At 32.9% G+C, this 15,556-nt stretch overlaps 1 protein-coding gene across 3 annotated transcripts; it reads left to right on the top strand.

Annotated features, from left to right (window-relative positions):
- Positions 481-14,737, top strand: LOC109348858 (pyruvate kinase isozyme G, chloroplastic). Of its 3 annotated transcripts, XM_019589444.1 has the most exons (13): positions 481-725; positions 1,029-1,304; positions 2,429-2,594; positions 3,304-3,438; positions 3,571-3,681; positions 3,816-3,904; positions 4,812-4,874; positions 5,689-5,864; positions 6,568-6,670; positions 6,811-6,959; positions 7,707-7,815; positions 7,896-8,000; positions 14,544-14,737. In XM_019589444.1, the coding sequence occupies exons 1-13, from the start codon at positions 552-554 to the stop codon at positions 14,553-14,555; spliced, it is 1,668 nt and encodes a 555-aa protein (XP_019444989.1). In that variant the 5' UTR covers positions 481-551; the 3' UTR covers positions 14,556-14,737. The 3 variants fall into 3 exon arrangements, with proteins under 3 accessions (XP_019444989.1, XP_019444991.1, XP_019444990.1); XM_019589446.1 differs by lacking the exon at positions 14,544-14,737 and having other exon boundaries at positions 1,059-1,304; positions 7,896-8,127; XM_019589445.1 differs by lacking the exon at positions 7,896-8,000 and having other exon boundaries at positions 482-725; positions 14,438-14,737.

The following is a 15,556-nucleotide window of genomic DNA, read 5'->3' as shown; positions in this document are numbered from 1 at the left end:
AATATTATACTATAGAAAAGAAGAATAAAAACTTATTTTACTCCTTCAAATTCTTTTCATGTACTAATATGATTTATGGAAAATTAAAAACACTCAAAATTGGTAAAATTAGTAAATCAGTGAGTAAACTTAAACCATTGGATTTCCCTAAAATTAACAGTTAGATGAAGAATAAATTTAAAAAATATACTATCAAAGTAAGTGAATATTCACTCTTATTATTTTTATTTTATATTAATTATATTGTAGAAGCTTAAATTTTTATTTTTTTTAGATATCATGTGGAAATTTTAAATATCCATAAAAAAATTAACAAGTGGCCTGATAGATCAAGATGTTAACATTTAAAAGAGAGAAAAACTGAAATATTAAATGCATATTATTTATTTATTTATGAGAGACATCATTCTCGATTCTTGGTTCTTGAACAAAGACTATTTATTTTATTCTTGTATGTGAAATCTTCATATTCAGCGTGTCTTGTCTCTTCCTTATACCTTCTGCGTGTCTTGTCTCTCTCCCCATTCCCAAAGCTTCAGTTTTTTTCAACCATGGCGTTCACAACCATTCATCTTTCTTCTCCAATATCTTTCTTAAACTCCGATCTCTCTTCTTCAAAGTATCTATCACACCTTGTTTCTTATTCTATTAATCCTCCATCAAAATCCATAACCATGTCGACCATCATCACCTCAATTACCTCCCAAAACGGTTCTCCCCATTTTGTAAGTCCCTTTTCTTTCAACTAATTCTCGAAATTAATTCACTATATCTTATTTTTCACTATTCAACATTATAGTTAAAGAGATTGCCGGTAAAAAAAAGTTAGAGAGATTGAATATGTTCTAACTCATACAAACTCCAAATTTTGTCTTTATTATTTTTACATAATTTAATCTCTATCTTTTCGCATGTGTGTAAGGTTGCATACATATAACTTCTAAGACGACAAAATTAGTGGATAGTCTCGTGCACTGAGCCGAGTTGTTTTAGTCTCTAACTTAGTATCTGTTTTCTTTTTTTGATAGGGTAAGAAAGATTCTTCGTTTGACTTGGAGTCTAGTAATTATGGTGTTGAACGGGAAGGGACAGATGCAGGTAGGAAAACTAAGATTGTAGGTACAATAGGTCCATCTACTAGTTCACGTGAAATGATTTGGAAACTGGCTGAAACTGGAATGAATGTGGCACGTTTAAATATGTCACACGGGGACCACTCTTCCCACCAGAAAACTATTGATATTGTTAAAGAATATAATGCTCAATTTCCACACAAGGTTATAGCTATCATGCTTGACACCAAGGTACTAGTAATTTCATTCTTATTCCTTCCATTTTCATTTTTGCAACTCTGCCTTATTAATGTTTGTTTTTTTCAACTTTGGCGCAAGAACGCAAGAAGAGGGGTTATCCGTATCATATTGACTCGGTTCTGATTTCTCTATTTTTGTAAAAAACTGAGTCGGATTTTTCTCCTACTGGTATCGAATAGAACATTTTCTCTCGTTCTATAAATAGTCAATTTCAATGTTGACCCCATCCCCAAGGTGAATTTTACGTGCAATGTCAGGAATTCAAATTGTGGAAACCACCATTTTGAGGAAGGCTTTATCAAACACCACCCTGACCCAAATTAGTCTCTTAAGTCACGACTGTGCTTGTGAGAAACTGAGAAAGAATATTTGGTCAAAAATGGAAATAAGGAAATTGCTAAATAGTACGAACTCCGAACTTCTTTTTGATGAAGTTGTGTGAATGTGATGTGTCCACCACTGTTAATGGATATACGGTTCACCTGGATGCATGGTTTGTATTAATAACTTAATATTACAAACTTGCTTTAAGACAAATCTGACAAGTCGCACGTAGTACGGAAAATTCGGTATGTAGGATAAACAAGAGAACCCACAAGCTATGTTGTCCACTGTAGTCCAAAATTGTTTTTACCGCATCAGAATGTGATTGGTCCTTTAACCAATTAATGGTATTTCCTACATATATGTGACACCAAATAGCCTTAGCATAATAGTAAGGTTGCTACCTTGTGTGACATAGAGTCTTGGGTTCAAATTCTTTGAAATATCCTCTCGGGTAGTTGGGTAAGAGTAAGACTGCTTATCTTTATCTTCCAGAGTCCATCGGGTGAGAGTCTTGTCTGATGGGTCACCCTTTTATGTGTCGTACCAAATAGCATTGCTAAAAAAATTTACCATAAAATTCCTGACTAGGGTTCTTCCAAGTTAATGTTAATCATCATATCCTTCTTTCAATAGTCATTACACATCACTTATGGAAAGAAGAGAGTAGTTGTCTTGTAATTATTTGTCATCTAACATATTTGCCTTTTTTTTATCCTCCGTCGTTCTAGTTTATGACTTCAATTTAGATTTGAAGTTAAGACAGTTGTTTGAATGGATTTTCTTCATAGGGCCCTGAGGTTAGAAGTGGGGATGTACCCCAACCAATTTTACTTAAAGAAGGACAAGCATTCAATTTCACCATTAGGAGAGGTATCTGCACAGAAGACACAGTTAGTGTCAATTATGACGATTTTGTGAATGATGTGGAGGTCGGAGACATACTACTCGTTGATGGTAAGTATGCTTGCCTCTTGCATGATTTGCAACTTGAATTGGACCTTGAACTTTGTATGTTAAAAATACTGTTATTCACTATCTGTCAATTCTGCAAATAGATTTGCTTAGGTTAAAATTGGAACAATATATGTCCAAATTTCCCTTTTCTTTTTAAAAAGTATTCAGGAGACCGAACGATATAAATGTCCTATTGGAATATATATTCTCGCATCTCTGACAACTGTTTTCTGCCCAAATTCTTTTTCGTGTTTGTTTTTTTACTGCACCTTAGCATATGTGGTCCAGGTATTTTAGAAAAATGGGTTGATATTTACATTCAGCTTGTATGTAGTTAGCCACTGTTAGGATAAGGTTGTCATGAACCAAATCTCCTTAAAACTTTAGCTTTTAGCTGAAGACACATAAATGTCTTTTTTGATCTGTCTTTTGATATTTAATAGATTTTTTCTGGAATATTGGGGATATCTTAACTATACTTGTTTTGTCTTTGTGATAATGCAGTTTTGCTGCGAATTCCATGATTGCCATATTGGCTTGTGAAAATCTTGTCATTTATTTTTAGTAGTTGATTGCTACCATTGCATGAACTACCAGTAAGATATAGTCATGTTATGTTCAATATCTTAGGACTCATTAAATTGTTGCATAACCACTTAGTTTGACTAAGTACAAACAATAATTTAATGTCTTGTGGTTGTTGTTTTAGGTGGAATGATGTCACTTGCCGTTAAGTCGAAGACAAAAGACTTGGTTAAATGTGAAGTGGTCGATGGTGGAGAACTGAAATCTAGGCGTCATTTAAATGTTCGTGGAAAAAGTGCAACTCTTCCTTCCATAACTGGTATAATTCTGTTATATTCGTTGGCGACAATTACACAGGCAATAAGTTTCAATCTTCCACTTGGAGGGATACTCTTAGTATGCAAATATATTTCACAATTTTATGCATATTTGCCATTTTTTCTACTTTCAGACAAGGACTGGGAAGATATCAAGTTTGGGGTCGACAATCAAGTAGACTTCTATGCTGTCTCATTCGTCAAGGATGCTAGAGTGGTTCACGAGTTGAAAGACTACCTGAAAAGTACTTTTCTAGCTGTTTATTTTCTTTCTACCACTGTGTCTCTAGGCATTAGCATCTTTGTGTGCATGTATCTTCTTTCTTGGGGTATTATTGCTTCTATTTATGAACTAAATTAATTTAAACACTTTATGTAGCTCACAGTGCTGATATAAAAGTGATTGTAAAAATTGAAAGTGCGGATTCCATACAAAATCTTCAATCAATACTTTCAGCTTCAGATGGGGTTAGTTTCTTACTGCTCAGATTATTTTTGTGTGGATATTACATATCTTTAATACCTTCCCATTAAAAGGACTGAAATTTGTATAGTATTGATGATCATTTATTTCTTTAGCCTGCAGAATTTGAATAATTTTTTTCTCATTGTAGTTACTATTACACATAAAAGAAAAGGAACTCACTTATGGGAGGAATAGATATTTACTATGAATAACAGTTCTATACTTTCGTTACTTATATTTCGTGTGCAACAAGTACTAAAAAATGAACCTGAAAGGGAACATTTCCAGATAATCTCATGATTGATTCTGACTGAGAAGTCTTAAAAATTATCTTTAGCTCGTTTAAGGCACAAATTTAAGTAGCGAGTATGCTGTTTTTCACAGTAAGTTGATGAGGCTGGACAAATGATGAACCAGTGGTGCTTTTATTATGGTGCTTGTTTGTTCCTGCAATATTGGCTGATAATTTTTCTTCTTTTGATTTACAATATCAAAATATTAGTTAGTGGTACAGTGGAGATTTCTCTATTAACTTTTGGAAAGTATAATAACATGATTTCCTGTTTAATGTTTAAAGGTTACCTTACAGATACCCTTAGACAGACACACATTTTCTGTTAGTACATTTTAGAAAATTAATTTGTTTGACAAATGCCAAAATAAAAAACAAAAATTGTTGCACATCTTTTAACTAAGCTGTTGTGAAAACTGAAAACTTCAGACTTACAACTGATTTTACCATCAGGTTTGGTCTGTGTGATGATTTGATCCCACTGATAAGTTCTCCAACACCCTTATAGTCGATTTGAATAAAGGCATTGAAAATTAAGCAATATTATCGGTCAAAGTATGAATTTTATCTGTCGTGTAGCATCCAGTTTCATTGTGAGAGTTTTATTTGTTTCGCAGGCCATGGTTGCTCGCGGGGACCTTGGAGCTGAGCTTCCAATAGAGGAAGTTCCTTTATTGCAGGTAATATGATGCTCAGATAAGATGATATTATGTCATTTTGTTCAAAGTTGGTGAGATGTGTACAAGTTCTTTCATGAGATAATCTACAAAATATTTTCATAATTATGTCTTTGGTACATCTAATTAGGGATGCATGTTTAGTGTTACTGGGAAATTTAATAAAATAAGAGCAATTTCATTAGTCGTCACGAGTACACTTTGTAGGATCACATTGATATCTTTAGTCATGTGCAATTGTGCATCAATCAATTTTGAGGAAAGCTCTTCTCTTGCTGCTTGTGAACTATTCACTACTTCTTGTCATAATGTTCTAGAAAGCAGCGGATCTCAAGTTTAACCTCTCTCAAGTATTATCTTGCCTTGTAAAGGGTGATATCAAGCCTATTAAGCAGATGGTTCAAATATATGTCCATGTATGTGTGTAAAGAGCAGCTTTCTTAATTTCAAAACCATAAAATTGTTTCCGAAGTTCATTGGAGATGTCTTAGATTTTTTAGACTTCAGTGTTCCAAATAAGTATTGTGATATGTAGAACCCATGTAATCTTACACAAACCGAATGCTCTAACTCTTAGACGATGACATATATTCCTTTCAAGCTAATGTTTCAATTGTTTTACTTTACCTTCTCTCATGCAGCATTGTTAGTTCTTGTTCTCTGTTTTAATAGTTTTCTATATCAAGCCAAATGATATATTTCCCATATTATCAATGTCCTTAAACATTACTGGAGTGATTATATTTCTCTTTTCGTTAATATTTTGGAAATGGTACTGTGTTCTATGTAGTTCATTCCTGTTTTTCTAATCAAACAGGAGGACATCATTAGAAGATGTCGCAGTATGCAGAAGCCGGTTATTGTGGCAACAAATATGCTGGAAAGCATGATTGATCATCCTACACCAACAAGGGCAGAAGTCTCGGACATTGCAATTGCAGTAAGAGAAGGTGCTGATGCTATCATGCTTTCAGGAGAAACTGCACATGGAAAGTGAGTTTGATGTTCCTTAGTGGTTATTACATTTTATTTTTTATTAGCAGATCATTTTTACCATTTGTAATGTAAAAGAAATACTAACCTTTTTTTGGGGATAAGATTCCTCTTATAGGGGTAATGAAAAAATGCAATTAAAAAAACATAGAAAGGGAGCCTTGTCATCTGAGCAAAGCTTGAGAAACTCTCTGCATGTCCAGCAAAATACTTACATTGATTTGATATATTTGAAAGTTATCTATTTTTTGTACCTTGCATTAATAAAATGGTTTTTGGTGGTTCTTGATTAGAAGATTTATCTAATTTTTGGACTGCAATGCTTTCAGGTAGACATTTCCATTCATTATGAAAGTTAGATAATAAAAGAAAAGGTTAAGTATTGTTTTAGAAAGTGAAAAAGGCTATAATAGCCACAAAACCGTAATTTGTCACCAATATTATGTGTATGTAGATTATTTCAATTACTACAAAACTGCTTTCCATCTAAACATGAATGTCATTCAATTTTTTCATTGGAGCTATAAACATCTCTCTGTTTGCGGGGTAAGGATGTAGACATGTACCCTCATCAAACCCTATTAGATAGGAGCCTCATGCATTAGGTCATCTTTCATTTTTGTATGCTAAGATTGTTTAACCTTTTGTCTTGTCTCATGTTGATGTATTTTGCATTTGATGTACTTCTTTTCCAATATTTTAGATATCCATTGAAAGCTGTTAAGGTTATGCATACGGTGGCTCAAAGAACTGAAATCAGTATTCCAAGTTGTGATGCTTCTCCAAATCAATCTAGTTCTCATAGAGTATGTGCTCAATTCATAAATAAGTGTTCTTGTAACTTACATATGCAGTTTCGGAGTTTCATTTTATATGTGCTGCAGGATTAATTGCTATAGTCTATAGATACGATCCTTAATTCTAATCAATTTGGGTTTTTTTACAGAACCATATGGGAGATATGTTCGCTTTCCATGCAACTACTATGTCTAACACTCTCAATACTCCTATTATTGTTTTCACCCAAACAGGATCCATGGCCATTCATTTGAGCCATTATAGACCTTACTCAACAATCTTTGCATTCACAAATGAGTAAGTATTAGCAGTATGTGTTTATTTTATTATTCTGTATGGTATTGGTTTTAATTAGGTACAGCATGTACACCTAATATGCTCTAACCAAGGATATTGAACCCATGTTGATGAACTTCCTCTGTACCTTTGTCTCGTTCTTGCTATTTTTTTCAGGAGCAGTAGTGCTTACTAATGATTTTCAAAGTAAATAGTGAATTTTCTGGGCTTCCTATCTAGACAAAATCAAGCATCTCTTTTTCCATGTTCCCATTTTCAAGTATCTTACAGATTATCCAATTAATAACAGTTAGCATGCCATATTCTTGGTCTATGATTAAATAAGAGTAATACTTCAGGAATTGGGATGTTATTTTTTTTCTTTTCCAAACATGAATTTTGTTTTTCGTGCCTTAGATCAGTCTGATTCAATTCCAGGAATCTTGCTGTGTTAAATTTCATTCTATGATCAAAGCATGCCTCCTTTTAATAAGAATATTATTCTATATACCTAGCATCTGTGGTATTGCTGGACGTTATCTTACTTAGATTACAGAACATATATCCAATACCCACCCCAATTGTTTTTTGGAAGAAAATGGGGAGAAAATAAATTGGATCTTAGTGGGTCTGAATGCCACCCAAAAAAGGCAGGGACTTTTTATGTTTTCTGCTATCTAATTTTTGAAGGGTGGTATATAGGTGCTTAAGCCATCACTCTTTTCGATCGGCAACTTAATTAATCTAATATGTTTTCATTATTGACAGAGAAAGGATTAAGCAGAGGTTGGCACTTTATCATGGTGTTGTGCCCATATACATGCAATTCTCAAATGATGCAGAGGAGACCTTTACTAGAGCCCTCCAGCTACTATTGGTGAGTAATATCTCCAACACTATCTTCCTTTTCTTGATGGATTTTCTAGTAAATGTTGCTGAAAATTCTCAATGCTTCAGAGTGAGGGTCATTTACTTGAGGGTCAGCAGCATGTTACTCTTGTCCAAAGTGGAGCACAACGAATATGGCGCCAGGAATCCACCCACCACATCCAAGTTCGTAAGGTTCATGCATAAAAATCTTTGAAGGGTTCAGAGACTCAGAGTATGCAATATTTTTGTGGGTGTTCCATTGTAACTATTTATTTGGAGTCATAGATATGCATTTGAGAAACACCAAAGCTGGATAGTGGTTTCAATTATTGAGGAATTACTATAGCCTCCATAAAGTTATTTTACTATCCTATTATAGTTGTCACCCTGATTTTTTTTTTCTGGGCTGAGAGAGAAATCATGTTGATCTTTTGCTGTTTATGAAACCATTGCATGAATAAATTAGATTTGATATGAAATTTCATTGTGGCATAGAATTGCATTCTAGTTAGGTGGGCAAGGTTGTGTACAGGATCACCCAACATGTAAATTAGGCCTCTCTGATGGAGAAGAGAGAGTATTAAATCTGAATATTCACACTTCAGGTCTCATAAAACTCTAACAATTGACTTGATTCCTTTACCTATAAAGGTATAATCACCTCATGGCCCTTTTCTTTCTATCGTTTTGTTCTTTACATTTTTGTTTTTGGGTTCCAATATTTGCTAATCTTGCTGTCATTGAAATCCAAAGGAGTTTATTGTCTGTTGAAGATAGCATAGTTTTGTATAATCACATATGGGAAAAAGCAGGAGAAAAATAACATTAATCAATTAACTATATAGTTAATCGATTTGTTAGGTAAGTGTTAATTGATTAATTAAGTAAGTGTTAATTGATTAATACTATAGTTAATCGATTAACTGGTTAGAAACTTAAGTTTAGTGTTGGTTGAATCATTTTTGTAATTGACACATTCTACATAGTTAATACATGTTAAAATTGTTTTATAACATGTGTTTATTAGTTTGTTAGAGAGTTAGTAAGGTCAGTTGTATTGCTTACTTTATAAGACATTGTATATAAACAACACTTTTTTATATCATTTTTTTATTCAATTATTACAATCAAAATATACATTTTATACACTCTTCTATTTTTCTTTTTGAATCCCAATATCATAATCTGATTTCCACTCAAGTGACAACATATCACTATTACAAATCTAAATATTAACTCGTGATTGCAATCAATATTATAGTAATAGATTGTAATTTTTATTAGTGAACAAACTAAACGATATTAGATTATACACAGTATCTTATAAATGATTGAATGATGTAAGAATTTCATATATTTTGATGAAGATAAAATCATGTAATAAACGTTAAAAATAATATTCATTCAGGCTCTCAATTTAGAAGATGAACCCAATCAAATACTCCTTAAGAAATTTTAAAACTGAGATTGATAAGTGGCTTATAATTATTGCTAAACAATACAATCCCAACCCGTATTGTAAATTGTGTGATGTCATTGAACAATATACGACGTGTTATTGATATATTTGGCATCATACTTGTTTTTAGGGAGGAAACACATCCAAATTGTGGGTATCTTTTCGAATCCGATCTAAATTTGATGAGGAAAATATGTTTTGAATTGATTCATAGTCAAATTTATTTTTTCAACTTAGTTTGGTTCATATTTAATATTAATGAAATTCAGTAGTTTGAATTAGTGAGTAAATCTAAATCATTCGATTTCTCTAGAATTTATAGTTAAAATGTGAAATAAGTTTCTAAACTTACCCTTAAAATAAATGAATTACATTTCTATAAAGTCTATAACACTCAATTTGCCACTATCTTTTTATTTGTCATAAAAAATTAAAACATCAAAATATTACATATATTTTCTAACCACAAAAAATAGAATGATGCATGATATGATACATATTTTAAATTACTATGCATAAAAAAAATATGAAATATATTTCAAAAATGACGTTAAGTTTGAGTATTATTCTTTATATTTTTTGATTTGGGAAGTATTGGATTAGATAATAACAAATAATTAATAATAATATGGATACAAATTAATAATTACTAATGTGGATTAGAAAAATGTAATTGTAAATGGGCTTGTATGATCGTTCATTGAGGCCCATTTAATGGAGGCCCAAATACTGCTTCACTTTTACGCTTGAACTTTGAACATTGCCCGTTATAAATACCACTATTGTTTTCCATAAACGGACATGCTTCTTAGCTCTTGCGATGGTTCCGTTGAAACTCTCAGGATATAGCGAGAGAGAGAGAGAGAGAGAGAGAGAGAGAGAGAGAGAGAGAGAGAGAGCGAGAGAAAGAGAGCGAGAGAGAGAGAGCGAGAGCGAGAGAGAGAGATTGATTTCTGTGTCTTTTCCAACTTTTTCTATAAAGATTAAAGAAGATCACTGAGTTGTTACATTTCCTAGTTGCCTCATTTGCTATTTACAGTGTAAAGATTAAAGAAGATCACTCCATTGATTTTATTTAGAATCGATTTAAGAAAAGTGGCGTCTTTCTTAAGCTGCTAATCAAAATCAGTTTCAAAAACCTAGATTTTTCTTGAGACAAATTCTTTCATTTATCATGGTAATTACATTTTTCTTGAACTACGATGTAGGAAAGTTCTTTTTTGTTTTTGTTTCTTGAACTACTGAATCCTTATCAGTGGCATGTGCTTCTTGATTTTCAATCTTTGAATTTCTTTATGATCATTGTCCAGAAGTCTATGTTTTGGCAACAATTTCTTTCATTTGTGGTGATAATGAGATTTTCTTTATCTCAATCTTGATTATTCAAGAATGTTTGATCTCAATGAACCGGAATTTTAATTGCTTTACAACTCCAAGAGTTTGGTTTGGGCTATGGAAACTGCGCAGTGCTTGTAAGACGAATTGTAGTTGCTTAGAATTTGTAAGTCTGAATAATACCCTAATTTGTTGGAAGGCTTTATACGAAATTTCAATATGAATTATGAATTCTTTATTCATAATGTAACATCAGGATGCTGGGAAAATAAAATTGAGCCTTTGGTTAATTTAAAGTGAATTGCGATATGAATTGTTTTATTCATATTTGTAAATTGAGATGGTATGGTTCAACCATGATGTCCCTGAATAGGCCCTGATGATATATTCACAATGTGAAAGCAGATGGTATGGATTTTGCCTAAATGTCCCTAAATTCTTGATTATTCATTCATAACAATATCTGATGTAGTTAAGACTATGTGATTGCTAAATTCAATTATTATAATATGAAATCGGATGGTATACCTGACCCTAGTTTGCTTCGATGTCCATTATACTTGCAGTTGCAGTATGAATCATGAATGAATTGTCTATGTGAAATCAGAATGATATGCTTGAGATTGTATATGCATAAATGTGAAGTAGATGATCTGTATATGATGTCCCTTAATCCCCTAACCGGAATGGTATGTTTTAGACTTGATAAGCCCAATTACAATGACAATATGACTTCTATATTCATATTTCATAATCTTTATATTGGATGAAGTGTTTGGTAAATCTGATTGTAAAGCTATATGAAGTTTTTATTCATTAACTGAATTTTGTATGGTATCTGACCCTTCATGCTATGTTGGAATAATTAGGATCAACTCCATCCTAGAAACCCAGAAGGGTTGCATGAATCATTATAAATTATAAATGATTCTTGGCTCATATATGCTGTAACACTTAAAAGGAAAGAGAGAAAATGCAGTAAGGTTACCATGACAAAGCAATCATGGAAGTGTAAGCGAAGACACGAGTCCTCCAGAGGAGGATCTTTGTAAAGTGCTACCTCCATGTCGTCATAGTCATGAACAAGCTGAACAAGATCATCACCCTCTCAGAGTTGAAGTATTGAGCAAAATAGTAATTATGATCAACACCAGTTTCGTGTTTTGGTTAACATGTTTTCTTGTCCTGTTTGTTGTTTCTTTGTACACTATCTAACCGAACTTTATGGTACAAGAATCTTCTCAGGTGCTTTTGGTTTCATCAATATGTAGTTGAAGCAAATTATGTTTTGGTGGTAATTTCTTTCTTAGAGAGAGAGAGCGAGAGAAAGAGAGCGAGAGAGAGAGAGCGAGAGCGAGAGAGAGAGATTGATTTCTGTGTCTTTTCCAACTTTTTCTATAAAGATTAAAGAAGATCACTGAGTTGTTACATTTCCTAGTTGCCTCATTTGCTATTTACAGTGTAAAGATTAAAGAAGATCACTCCATTGATTTTATTTAGAATCGATTTAAGAAAAGTGGCGTCTTTCTTAAGCTGCTAATCAAAATCAGTTTCAAAAACCTAGATTTTTCTTGAGACAAATTCTTTCATTTATCATGGTAATTACATTTTTCTTGAACTACGATGTAGGAAAGTTCTTTTTTGTTTTTGTTTCTTGAACTACTGAATCCTTATCAGTGGCATGTGCTTCTTGATTTTCAATCTTTGAATTTCTTTATGATCATTGTCCAGAAGTCTATGTTTTGGCAACAATTTCTTTCATTTGTGGTGATAATGAGATTTTCTTTATCTCAATCTTGATTATTCAAGAATGTTTGATCTCAATGAACCGGAATTTTAATTGCTTTACAACTCCAAGAGTTTGGTTTGGGCTATGGAAACTGCGCAGTGCTTGTAAGACGAATTGTAGTTGCTTAGAATTTGTAAGTCTGAATAATACCCTAATTTGTTGGAAGGCTTTATACGAAATTTCAATATGAATTATGAATTCTTTATTCATAATGTAACATCAGGATGCTGGAAAAATAAAATTGAGCCTTTGGTTAATTAAATTCAATTGGGATATGAATTGTTTTATTCATATTTTTAAATTGAGATGGTATGGTTCAACCATGATGTCCCTGAATAGGCCCTGATGATATATTCACAATGTGAAAGCAGATGGTATGGATTTTGCCTAAATGTCCCTAAATTCTTGATTATTCATTCATAACAATATCTGATGTAGTTAAGACTATGTGATTGCTAAATTCAATTATTATAATATGAAATCGGATGGTATACCTGACCCTAGTTTGCTTCGATGTCCATTATACTTGCAGTTGCAGTATGAATCATGAATGAATTGTCTATGTGAAATCAGAATGATATGCTTGAGATTGTATATGCATAAATGTGAAGTAGATGATCTGTATATGATGTCCCTTAATCCCCTAACCGGAATGGTATGTTTTAGACTTGATAAGCCCAATTACAATGACAATATGACTTCTATATTCATATTTCATAATCTTTATATTGGATGAAGTGTTTGGTAAATCTGATTGTAAAGCTATATGAAGTTTTTATTCATTAACTGAATTTTGTATGGTATCTGACCCTTCATGCTATGTTGGAATAATTAGGATCAACTCCATCCTAGAAACCCAGAAGGGTTGCATGAATCATTATAAATTATAAATGATTCTTGGCTCATATATGCTGTAACACTTAAAAGGAAAGAGAGAAAATGCAGTAAGGTTACCATGACAAAGCAATCATGGAAGTGTAAGCGAAGACACGAGTCCTCCAGAGGAGGATCTTTGTAAAGTGCTACCTCCATGTCGTCATAGTCATGAACAAGCTGAACAAGATCATCACCCTCTCAGAGTTGAAGTATTGAGCAAAATAGTAATTATGATCAACACCAGTTTCGTGTTTTGGTTAACATGTTTTCTTGTCCTGTTTGTTGTTTCTTTGTACACTATCTAACCGAACTTTATGGTACAAGAATCTTCTCAGGTGCTTTTGGTTTCATCAATATGTAGTTGAAGCAAATTATGTTTTGGTGGTAATTTCTTTCTTTTGGTGCTGTATTTGGTAAATAGTAAAATATAAAGAAGTGGGATTTCCTGTCAACTATTAGTAGGCAAATTGATTCTGCAGTGGACTCGTAATTACTCTACAATGGTACTACTGGTTACCAAAGCAAGTGATGCTTTACAATAATTCAATCTTATTTCTTACTCACAAGAATAAAAAATGTTCTATTGAATTTAGTCTTCTAACATGAATTTTGTTTTTCGTGCCTGAGATCAGTCTGGTTCAATTCCAGGAATCCTGCTGTGTTAAATTTTCTTCTATCATCAAAGAATGCCTCCTTTTAATAATAATGTTGTTGTATATACCTAGCTAAAGCATCTGAGGTATTGCTGGAAGTTATCTTACTTAGATTACAGAACATATATCCAACAGCAACCCCCACCCCAATTTTTTGTGTGAAGAAAATGGGGAGAAAATGAATTGGATCTTGGTGGGTCTGAATGCCACCCAAAAAAGGCAGTGACTTTTTATGTTTTCTGCTATCTAATTTTTGAAGGGTGGTATATAGGTGCTTAGGCCAACATTCTTTTGCATCCACAACTTAATATCTAATATGTTTTCATTATTAAAAGTTAAAGGATTAAGCAGAGGTTGGCACTTCATGATGGTGTTGTGCCATATACGTGCAATTCTCAAATGATGCAGTGGAGACCTTTTCTAGAGCCCTCCAGCTACTATTGGTGAGTAATATCTCCAACACTTGCACACATGTTCCTTTTCTTGTAAATGTTGCTGAAAATTCTCAATGCTTCAGAGTGAGGGTCATTTACATGAGGGTCAGCATGTTACTCTTGTCCAAAGTGGAGCACAACGAATATGGCGTGAGGAGTCCGTCCACCCATCACATCCAAGTTCATAGTGTTCATGGATAAAAATCTTTGAAGGGTGTTTCTAGGTCAGAAACTTAGTGTGGATTATTATTGTGGGTGCTCCATTGTGACTATTTATTTGGAGTCATAGAGATGCATTTGTGAAACACCAAAGATGGATAGTGTAGGGATTTTCATAACGTTAATAGTGGTTTTAATTAATGAGGAATTGCTATAGCCTCCATAAAGTTATTCTACTATCCATTTATAGTTGGCATGCTGATTTTTTTCTGGGCTGACAGAGAAATCATGTTGATCTTGTTTATGAAACCATTTCATGAATTAGATTTGATATGAAATTTCATTGCGGCATAGAATTGCATTATAATTAGGAGGGCAAAGTTGTATAAAGGATCACCCAACATTTTTTATGTGTAGCAGCCACCCTTGTGAGTAATATCTGTTTCCTCCCTTATAACTTTATTACCTTTCCCATTATTTTGTCTATACTGAGTACCATTGAATATATTATCGCTACCTTGTCGTACATGATGAAAGAAAACCCATAAAGGATCTCAAATTTGTGTGAGAAAAAGAGGATGGCGGGGAAATAGGGGCATGTGTCATTGTGTTAATTCCTTCATGAATTTTTCTCAAGGAGAGGATAGAGTATTTCGAGGATTTAAATCTGGAATATTCACACTTCCGGTCTCATACAACTCTAACAAATGAGGTGATTCCTTTACCCATAAATGTATAATCTTCTGGTGGCCCTTTTCTTTCTTTCGTTTTTTCCTTGACTTTATTTGTTGTTGGGTTCCAATATTTGCTAATCTTGCTGTCATTGAAATCTAAGTAGTTTGTGTTATAAAAAATGTTAAAATGCCAAAAAAACTTGGTTTAAATTATCATTAAATTTTCTTTCATTATATATATCTTGTCACATTACCATTAACACAATGGCCATTGCAATATAGTATAAACATGAAGCAAAATAACTAATTAAGTGTATTGATAATAGCAAGATAACAAGAGAAACAAGAACAAAAAAGAGAAGGCCTCAG

This window comes from Lupinus angustifolius, chromosome LG06 (assembly GCF_001865875.1).
Source record: "Lupinus angustifolius cultivar Tanjil chromosome LG06, LupAngTanjil_v1.0, whole genome shotgun sequence".
Classification (NCBI taxonomy): domain Eukaryota; kingdom Viridiplantae; phylum Streptophyta; class Magnoliopsida; order Fabales; family Fabaceae; genus Lupinus; species Lupinus angustifolius.
The sequence above is the reverse complement of the archived record's forward strand: the minus strand, read 5'-3'. Positions and strand labels throughout refer to the sequence as shown.